This window comes from Galeopterus variegatus, unplaced genomic scaffold, assembly GCF_000696425.1.
Source record: "Galeopterus variegatus unplaced genomic scaffold, G_variegatus-3.0.2 Scaffold1297, whole genome shotgun sequence".
Lineage (NCBI taxonomy): Eukaryota > Metazoa > Chordata > Mammalia > Dermoptera > Cynocephalidae > Galeopterus > Galeopterus variegatus.
Window position 1 is genome coordinate 252,858 of NW_007727408.1, and position 11,450 is coordinate 264,307.

At 35.4% G+C, this 11,450-nt stretch overlaps 1 protein-coding gene across 1 annotated transcript in view; it reads right to left on the reverse strand.

Annotated features, from left to right (window-relative positions):
• Nucleotides 1-203: 203 nt before the first annotated feature.
• The window catches only part of ZNF143 (zinc finger protein 143), a 49,097-nt gene continuing 37,850 nt past the window's right edge, over nucleotides 204-11,450 (reverse strand). Inside the window, 2 exon segments of the mRNA XM_008576130.1 lie at nucleotides 204-930; nucleotides 1,830-1,976. Of these exon segments, the coding sequence (XP_008574352.1) occupies nucleotides 847-930; nucleotides 1,830-1,976 (231 nt within the window). The 3' untranslated portion in view covers nucleotides 204-846.

Sequence of the window (11,450 nt, forward strand, 5' to 3'; positions counted from 1 at the left end):
ATAAGATTTAAAACAAAATACATAAGCAAAAATAAATAATTTACACCAAGTCACTAACCTAATTTTCAGAATAAAGCCATTTCCAATGACAGCAATGTTATCCCAGGCACCAGCCTGTGGTGAAACTTTGATAGTTCATTGTTTTTAAAAACAGTGACAAAAAACTGAACACTGAGTAAAATTTTTTGAAAAACCAAAACACTGGATTTAACTTTTTAATTTTAAATAACCAAACTTTGTAATTTTATCCATAATCCAATGTATAGCATTTCATCTTGAAGAACTGATATTTAATAGGGATGGGAAACTATAAATCGTCTTCAAACCATGAGATACAGATAAAAATGGACAAGTATATAACAGAACAAAAACTGCAGACATTCTACTAACTGGGGGAAATTTCTGAAGGCTTTCAATCCTTTATTATCCATGATGGCTTTTGGAATTATGATTGTTTGACATAAAGAACCTTTAACATTTTAGATACTGCCTTTATTTTTTTTTCACAGTAAGTTAAAAAACCATCATAAGACTCCATAAGACTTTACTGGTCTTGCATGTAGATTCTAGGAGTTTGCAATCTGATAAAAAAGTAACATGAACATTTATTGTATTGCCCTAATTTCATACTTCCTTGTACACAATGAATCAGTTTGGGAATCTATTCCAAGGGTTATATACACAAATGTGTCAAGAATAAAATGCTCTCCACTCTTGCATAAAAATGTGTACAGTGTATCAGGAATGGAAAACTTCTAATTTTCCTGGGTCCAGGCTTTGTGGATTTCTGCTGCCTGCTGGAAGATGAGAGGCTCCTCCTGCTTTATTGCTCCATTGTTCTGAGGATTAATCATCCAGCCCTGGCGTCTCTCCTTGTTGGATCCTAGATGCTATTCTGATGGCTTCTTCTAGAGATGGCTGTTCTCCAAGCTGAAACAGGAACACACACATCAATTTTAAAAGCCATACTACACTACAGTTCAAAAAAAACACTGCCATTCAAAAGCCATAGTAGTTAAGGTAATGCCAAAGAAATGTTATATGCCAGTAGTAAAATTTCTCTCTGTAATTCTGATACTTGGGCTTGTTAACATACTACTGCTGACCCAATCACTGGAGCACAAAAATTCCTACAGGGGAAAATAATGCAGTCTCTATTTAGATAAGCCCTTTAAACACACATGGGATAAAAGATGCTCACCTTGGCCAACGGAGACGAGAGCTTCCGGAGTCCTTAGCTTCTATACCCATAAACTATATAAAACCAATGGCTGGCATTTTCTTGAGTGTGTTCTAAACCTTTAAGTAAATACATAGAAAAACAACTCTCCCTAAGGAGAGGTAATCTGCATCTAGCATCTAGGATTCCAGATTCTTTGCTTGAATCCAGTGACTCTTTTCAGAGAACAGCTCTAAGTCTTCTGACATTGTCCACTTTAAAATGCAGGGATTCTCAAAGGACTAATTTAGGGTTTGTGTTTACACTAGGTTCATCTCCAAAAACTAGCTCTTAACTGCTTTATAGAATCCTGCCTAATTAGACTTTTGAGAATAAAGATGGGTGGCTGGGTGCACACAGGGACACATACCTGAAGATTTTTTTTCTTGCTATAAATTCCCCTAGAATACGCAAAGATAGTAGAGAACAAAGTGCTGGTCTCTTTGAGTCCACTTCAAACACAGCAATTTCCTTAAAGTAGGCTAGGTAACACAGATTATTGTGTGCCCTGACTCCTTTGGGTAAAGGTTATACCCAAAGCACAGTGTACAAGGTTGAGAGCTATGAGTAGCACTGCTGTTGACTGAGGACAGCCTGCCCTTGTACTCACCTGAACTGCAATCTGGGTGCCATTGGATGTTGCCACTAAGGTTAGAGGTCTGGTTTCTGTGGTTACTAAGTGATGGCTGTGCTGCTGGTGCCCCATTTCTGATGAGGCAGTATGGAACGCTGCCAAGTCTTGAGCCACAATTGCAACCTTAAGCAAAACAAAACAAAACAAAACACACACACCCAAAGAATTAAATACATGATTTAAATAGGTTAAAGTCCTTTAATGTAAAGGATTGTCTTCAAATTCAAAAGGAAAAACTCCTTTCTGACCACACACTTGTAGAAGACTAATTCTGGAAGAGACCTTATATATTGTCTATTCTGGATACTTTTTTATTTGAGGAAGTTGAGGTAGAGAGAAGGGACTTATTTCAGGTTATAAAGTGAGCCAACAGCAAAACAGGGTAGAGGACAGTGGAGAAGTGGATCTGCTACACCAGCCTCCACTTAGCCAGGGGTATGTGGTTGTATTTAGGTTCTATTACCTCTAAGTGGCTGCTTGGGAAGTTACACAGGTGGTTTAATTTGCATCTTAAATGTCTATTTATTCCTGAGTTTGGATCAGTGGTATAAAATACACTATTTTCTCCTATCTACCTGTTGATTTAAAATTAGATTTCCATTTCACGAAGAAAACTGAAAGGACCAGTGGCATTACTGACAAACAGCAATATTGCTTCTTATACTTGTTTGCCATTTTAGACTCCCTAGAAATTTTCCATATTCCTCCTGAAACATCTGCCAGAGAGGTTAAAAGTGCTTTTGTGGCTCTTACATCACAAATGTAGATTTCAACAATGTAGGTAATGGGCTGGCTGCCAAACCCTTCCCCACCACCACCTGCCCCAATGTAGGTAGTGTAGAAAATGGCAACAACTACTGTTATACAATATTCTAAAATTTTATCAAGCCAAATAGGAGGAAGAATAGATTAAAAACTAAAATTGCTATTTTATTTGGCCATTAATCCACTACAATGCTGGATTTTTAAGCTAATAGATATTTAGCTTGGATCAATCCCAGTAATGTTCCATAATCTAGTAAGAAAAACAGATTTCAGTCCAGCAATGGCAGTATAGCTTATATTAGACCTACTCTCCTGCAGTAACAATTATAAACTCTTGATATAAATATGAAAAAGCAACTACTTGAAGGCATTGGAGAGCAATGAAAAGCAGGCAGAAATTGGACAGGATTCTCAAAAGAAGGAAGCCACACTGGGTTACATCTCTGTTTAAATAGATTTTCCACTGAGGGTGGTACCCAGTCTGAGCAGCAGGGGCAACTTAAGGTGTCAGATAACAGAGCGTTGGGTGCCAGAACGGCTGTATGTTGAAAGGGATATCCTAGAATGGAGAGAACTAGAACTGTGTATAAATTCTCTTCAAATCCTTAAGGCCCCTCAACTGCAGATGTGTGGTTTCCAATAAGGTTCTGATAAATACAGCAGAAAGCAGCAGCTGTTAGGCTGAAAAGCTGAGGAGATTCTCAGTAACACCACAGGAGAGACAGACTTTAGAGTTTCAATCCTACTAAGAGGAGGTTGGTAAACACCTCAGGCTTTATACTGAAACCCTACAGCCCATGCTTTAGGAGTAAAAATTATGTCACAGGATTAAGACCTAATGGCAAAAGTAAAACAGACCTAAGGGTAAAAGTGAAACAGACTTGCTTTAACAAAGTATAAAACCCAGTTTCCACAAATAATTTAATTGCCTGATAGAAAAAAAAAATCATTCTTCAAAGATAACAAAATTCAGAATCTCTATAATGTATTACCTACAAGGTCCAGAATATAACAGAAAAATTTTAGAAGACATGAGAAGGGGAAAATGTAACCCTGAGTCAAAAGAAAATGAAGTCAGGGGCCGGCCCGGTGGCGCACTGGATAGTGCGCCGCTTGGGAAGCGCGGCAGCGCTCCCGCCCGAGGGTTCGGATCCCACATACAGACTGGTTCCCGCTCACTGGCTGAGCGAGGCACGGGAGCAACACCGAGGGTTGCGATCCCGTTGCCGGTCCTGGTCCGGTACGGGGGCGACACTGAGGGTTGCGATCCGTTGCCGGACACAGAAAAAGACAAAAAAAAAAAAAAAAAAGAAAATGAAGTCAATAGAGACAGACCTTGAGAAGACCAAAATGTTGGAATTATCAGACAATGGCTTTAAAGCAGCTATTATAAATACGTTCAAGGGCTTAAAAGAAAAGATGGTCATAATGAATGAACACAAAGGGAATTTCAGTAGACAAGTGAAACTATAAGAAAAGGAAATTCTATAACCCAAACCAACAATATCTAAAATTTAAAATTATCTGAATGGACATAACAGAAGACAATGATGGCAAAAGAAAGGGTCAATTAACCCAAAGACAGATCAGCAGAAGTTACCCATCTGCAGAACCAGGAGGAAAAAATTTAAAAACCTTAACAGATTCCCAGCAACTTGTGGGACAAGACCAAGTTAATACAGATGCTCCTCAACTTACAATGGGGTTATATCCTGACAATCCCATTATAAGTTGAAAATATCATAAAATAAAAATACATTTAATACACCTAACCTACACAACATCATAGCTTAGCCTACTAGCCTTCTTTAAATGTGCTCAGAACACTTACATTAGCCTACATTTGGGCAAAACCATCTAACACAAATCTGTTTTATAATAAATTATAAATAATTTTGGATCAAAATTCAAAATTTGAAGTACAGTTTCTACTGAGCACGTAATTGCTTTTGCACCATTGTAAAGTTGAAAAATCCTAAGCTGAACAATTATAACTTGAGGGCCATCTGTATGATTTTATATATATATAATTATTTTATATATATATAACTTTATATACATATAGTTATATAGTATTTATATATATATATATATAATTAGAATTAGAATCCCAGAAGGAGAGGAGACAAAAATGTTTTTGATGAAATAACGGTTAAACTTTCGCCAAATCTGGTTAAAAAAACAAACCAAGGCAAAAGAATACTAACATGCATAAGAAGGCTAGTAGATAAATACAAAGAAAACCTCATCATAATCAAATTACTAAAAAGCAAATATAGGGAGAAAATCTAGAAAACAGTCAGAGGAAAAATTATGCATTATATACATGGGAACAATGATATGAAGGTGGCTGATTTCTCATCAGAAACAATGAAGTAGAGACAATTTAAAGTGCTGAAAGAAAAAAGCAAAAAAATCCTTCAAAAAAAAATATGCTTCCAAACTAAAAGTGAAATAATATTTTGAGATAAATAAAAACAGACAATTTGTCATCTGTAGATATGACAAATAATGTGAAAGCATATCCTTCAGGCCAAAGGAAAATGATTTCAGATGGAAACTCAAATCTACAGAAAGGAATAAAAAGCACTAGAAATGACAGATTAGGGGATACATATAAAATAATGTTGTCCATCTTTCTGTAATTTACTTAAAAGACTGTTTAATGCAAAAATATAATATTGTACTGTGGAGTTATAACATATGTAAACTATATCAACAGCACAAAGAATGGAGCAAAAAGTGAAAATATACTGTTTCAAGGTTCTTAGATTTTATGTAAAGTAGTACAATATTAAGTATAAGCTGACTGTGCTAACTTAAGAATGCATATTGTAATCTCTAGAGAAACCACAAAAAAGTAACACAGAAAGATATAGTAAAAAGTTATTACAGGAATTAAAATGAAATATGTGTGCAACTAATAACTAAGCTTTAAATTAACTGAAGCAAAAAAATCCCTAACAGAACGAAAAGGGAGAAATGATACAAATCTACAATCATACTTACAAATTTCAATACCTCTTTCTCAGTAACTGATAGAACAAAGATACAAAAAATTAATAAGGCTATAGAATATTTGAAAACACTATCAATCACTTAGGCCTAATTTATATTTATAGTACACTATACCTAACAAGTACAGAATACACATTCTTTCCAAAATACACATGGAACAGAATGGGAAATTGATGAGATATACATGGAAAATAAGTCTCAGTAAATTTCAAAATAATGAAATCTTACGTAACATGTCCTCTGACTAAAACAATTAAATAAACAATCAATAATAATGAGATATCTAAAAAAGTGCCAAATATTCAGAAATTAAACAACATAAATCTAAATAATCCATGGGTCAAAGAAGAAATGACCAGAAATATGAGAAAATACTTCAAATTAAAAGGAAATAAAAACACGATTTATCAAAATTTGTGAACTGAAGCTAAAACAATTCTTCGAGGGAAATTTGTAGCTTTAGATGCTTCTAAAAGAAAAGAAGGTTTAAAATCAATGATTTTATTTTCTACCTTGAGAGAAAAAGAGAAAATTAAACCAAAGTAAATAGAAGAAAGGAAATGACGAAGGTATGAACAGAAATCAATAAAATGTAAAAAGAAAAAATGAGATAAAATAAAGGTAAAAATTTGTCCTATGAAAGGCTAATAAGATTAATAAAGTTCTAGAAAGATGGTCAAAAAAAAGAAAATGCAAATTATCAGTGTCAAATATGGAAGAGTGACATCATCACTTCAGATCCTACAGACATTGAAGGGATAATAAGGAAATATTATGAACAACTTTATGCCAATAAATACAACTTAAATGAAACAAATGCCTTCAAAAACAAAACATGGGCCGGCCCGGTGGCGCACTGGAGAGTGCCGCTTGGGAGCACGGTGGCGCTCCCGCTGAGGGTTTGGATCCCATGTGGAGACCGGTTCCCGCTCACTGGCTGAGCGCGGTGCGGGCGCGACACCGAGGGTTGCGATCCCGTTACCGGTCAGTAAAAAAGACAAAAAGGAAAAAAAAAACCATAAAATTGGGTACAAAAAGAAATAGATAACTTGAATAGTACTGTATCTATTTAAAAACTTTAGTGGAATTGCTGGGTCATAGGGCGTAATAACTTCGTATAGCATACATTATACGAAGTTATACGACTGAGCGCGGTGCGGGCGCGACACCGAGGGTTGCGATCCCGTTACCGGTCAGTAAAAAAGACAAAAAGGAAAAAAAAAACCATAAAATTGGGTACAAAAAGAAATAGATAACTTGAATAGTACTGTATCTATTTAAAAACTTGAATTCATAGTCAAAAACCTCTCCCAAAAGAAAACTCCAGGCCCCGATGGTATCACTGATTAATTCTATCAAATTTTTAAGGAAGAAATAATATCAACCTTACACAAACTATCAGAAAACAGTGTGGAAGGGAATGCATCTCAACTTATTTTATGAGGCAAATACAACCCTGATATTGAAACGAGACAAGCCTTAATGAAAAAAAATTATAGAACAATGTGGCTTATGAACAGTGACACAAAAATCTTTAACAAAATATTAGCAAATTGTCACAGAGGATTTTTAGGGCAGTGAAAATTCTCTGTATGATACTATAAAGGTGAATACATGTCATTATACATTTCTCCAATACAGTACAGTAAGACAGTTTGAGAGAGACCATATTCACATAACTTTTATTACAGTATATTTTAATAATTGTTCTATTTTATTATTAGTTATTGTTGTTAATCTCTTACCGTACCTCATTTATAAATTAAACTTTACCATAGGTATGTATGTATAGGAAAAGACATAGTATACACAGGGTTTGGTACTATCGGGGGTTTCAGGCATCCACTAGGAATGTGCCCCCCACAGATAATGGGGGACAACTGTACATCATAACCAAGTGAGATTATGACATATTGACTATTTTTAAAAAATGTGTAAATTAAAGCCACAATGATAAACCATTTCACATCCACTAGAATGGCCAAAACTTTAAAAACTAACAACTTCAAATGTTGGTGTTGATATGAAACAAACTCTTAACACATTGCTGATGGGAGTGTACGATGGCCCAACCACATTAGAGAACTGTTTGGCACTTTCATATAAAGTTAAAAATGCCTCTATCTTATGACCCAGCAATTCCACTAATACATATTTATCCAAGAGAAATGAGAGCATATGTTTACAAACATTTGTACTAAAATTTTTATTGCCATCTTATTCATAATAGTAAATAACTGGAAGCATCTCAAATGTTTATCAAGGTAAGAATGTATCAACAAATTGTGGTATATTCTTGCCCAACAGAATGCTGCTCAGCAATAAAAGTAATGAACCATTATTACATGCCAACAACATGGATAAATCTCCAAAATGTATGTTAAATAGAAAAACCCAGACACAAAAGAGTTCCATTTATACAAAGTTCAAGAATAGGCAAAACCAGTATAATCAGGACAGTTTTTGTCTGAGGGGGTGGAGATTGACTGGAAGGGGTCACAAGGGAACTTCCTGGGGTGATGGAAATGTTCTATATTTTGTTTGGGATGGTGGTTATATGGGTTTGTTAGTTAACAAAATTCATTGAATTGTAATCTTAAGATCTGTGCATTTCATTCTATGTAAACTTTACCTCAATTAAGAAAAAACAGCCTGGACGCTAATATAAAAAACATGTTCAACCTCACTAGTGATCAAATAAAAATAAAAATAGAATTTAACCTCTGCTTGTTAATTATGCAGATATGAAAAAAAATCCTAAATGCTAGTAAGAGTACAGTAAAAAAAGATCCATAATTTAATTATCAAAACTTTCTGAAAAACAATTTGGCAATATGTAGCAAATAGCTTAAAACAGTTTATACCATTAATCCAAGAATTTATTTGCTATGAAAATAAGGAAGCTTGTATAACAATTTATCTATGTAGAATGAATTAATAAATTTTAATATATCCATTTGAGGGATGATTTTATAGATATTAAAATTCCTTTTAAAAGGATATTGAATTGATATGAGAAAGTGCTCAGAATATGTTTGGTGGAAAACAAGTATAAAAAACTATTATAATCCTAATCTTGTACATATACACACAGAAAAAAAGATGAAATAGTCCTAAATGTTGATATTCATTATTTGAATGTTAAAGGATTATAACTGATTTTTATTTACATTTAAAAACAAAATCTTTATTGAGTATAATCTATACATTATAAAATTAACCTATTTTAATTGCATTGTATAGTTATGCAGTCATTACCACAATCCAATTTTAGAACGTTTCCATCACCCCAAAAAGAACCCTTGTGCCATCTGCAATTAATTCCAGTTCCCATGCCTAGCCCCAGGCAACCACTAATCTGCCTTTCTGTTTCTATAAAATTGCCTTTTATGGACATTTTATAAAAATTAATAAGTTTTTTAAGGTTGATCTATGCTGTGGCATGTATTAGTTCATTCCCCCTTTTTTTTTGTCTTTTTTGTGACCGATAAGGGGATTGCAACCCTTGCCTTGGTGTCGCCCGCACGGCACTCAGCCAGTGAGTGCACCGGCCATCCCTATATAGGATCTGAACCCGCGGCAGGAGCGCCGCTGCGCTACCAGCGCCGCACTCTCCCGAGTGAGCCACGGGGTCGGCCCTAGTTCATTCCTTTATAATTTTTGAATTTTCCAAATTTTCCATTAATAAACATACATAACTTTAAAATTTAAAAAAATTTTATTATGGTAAAATATACATAACACTTACCATTTAACCATTTTTAAATGTGCAATTCAGTGGTATTAGTACATTCACAATGTTGTGTAACCATCACCACTATCTATTTCCAGAACTTTTTCATCCTCTCAAAACCCAACACTGGGGCCGACCCGGTGGCGCACTGGAGAGCGCGCCGCTTGGGAGCGCGGTGGCGCTCCCGCCGAGGGTTCGGATCTCATGTGGAGACCAGTTCCCGCTCACTGGCTGAGCGCGGTGTGGGCGCAACACCGAGGGTTGCGATCCCGTTACCGGTCAGTAAAAAAGACAAAAAGGAAAAAAAAAACCAAAACCCAACACTGTACCCATTAAGCAATATCTTTCCTTTACTCCCTCTCTTCAGCCCTTGTTTACCTCTATTCTACAATTTGTCTTTATGTTTTTGGAGTTTTTTTTGGTGGCTGGTCAGGATGGGGTTCCAAATCCATGACCCTGGTATTACAAGGCTGTGCTCTAACCAACTGAGTTAACTGGCCAGCCATACTTTCTGTCTCTATGAATTTGCCTATTCTAGGATACCTCATATAAGTGAAATCATACAATATCTGTCCTTTTGTGTCAGGCTTCTTTGAATTAGCATAATGTTTTCAAGGTTCATCTATGTTGTAGCATATATCAGTACTTTATTCCTTTTTATGGCTGGATAATATTCCATTCTGTGTGTATGTATTTATGTACATATACATATATACATATACATATATATACACACATAACATTTTATTCTTTCATTTGTTGGTGGACACTTGGGTCATTTTCACTTTTAGGCTATTGTGAATAATGCTGCTACAAACACTGGTGTACAAGTGTCTGTTTGAGTCTCTATTTTCAATTCTTTTGGGTATATATGCCTACAAGTGGAATTGCTGGGTCCTATGTTATGTAATCCTATGTTCAAATTTTGAGGAATAACTATACTGTTTTCCAAGTGGCTGCACCATTTTACATTCTCACCAGCAATGCACAAGAGTTCCAATTTCTTTTTTTTTTTTTTCCTTTTTGTGTTTTTTCCTGACCCGTAACGGGATCGCAACCCTCGGTGTCGCGCCCACACCGCTCTCAGCCAGCGAGCGGACCGGTCTCTACATGGGATCCGAACCCTCACAGCGGGAGCGCCGCTGCGCTCCCAAGCGCCGCACCCAACAGATTGTGCCTTTGGGCCGGCCCAAGTGTTCCAATTTCTACTCATCCTTGCCAACACTTTTTTTTGTTTTTGGATAATAGCCATCCTAATGGGGATAAAGTGGTATCCAACTGTAGTTTTAATGTGCTTTTCCCCAATGAGTAATGATATTGAACATTTTTTATGTGTTTACTGACCATTGTAAATCTTCTTGGAGAAGTGTCTATTTAAATCCTTTGCTCATTTTTAAATTGTGGTTTTTGTTGCTGCTGTTGAGTTATAGGAGTTCTTTATATATTCCAATCACTAATCCCTTAGCGGATATGTGATTTACAAGTACTTTCACTCATTCTGTAGTTTATCTTCTCAATCTCCTAGTAGTGTCCTATGATGCAAGTTTTTAATTATGATGAAGTCCAACTTATGTATTTTTTTTCATTGCCTTTGCTTTTGGTGTCATAAATAAGAAATCATTGACTAATCTGAGGTCATGAATATTCTCACCTATGTTTTCTTCTAAGAGTTTAATAGTTTTAGCTCTTAAATTTAGGTCTTTGATCCATTTTAAGTTAATTTCTGTATATGGTGTAAGGTAAGGGTACGACTTCATTCTTTTGCATGTAGATATCCAGTTTTCCAAGCATCATTTGTTGAAAAGACTGTCCTTACCCCACTGAGTGATCGAACTGTTGAATTTTTCTTTTTTAAGGCGGCTAGACAGTATGGGGAAATATTTTAATTTTTGAAATTTAATTAACTATCTATGTGAGAATTTATCTCTGGGCTCTCTATTGTATTCCATTAGGAATATATATATATATATATATATATTACTTTTATAATTTTTTTTTTCCTTTTTTTCTTTTTTCATGACCGGTAACGGGATCGCAACCCTCGGTGTTGCGCCCGCACCACGCTCAACCAGTGAGCGGAC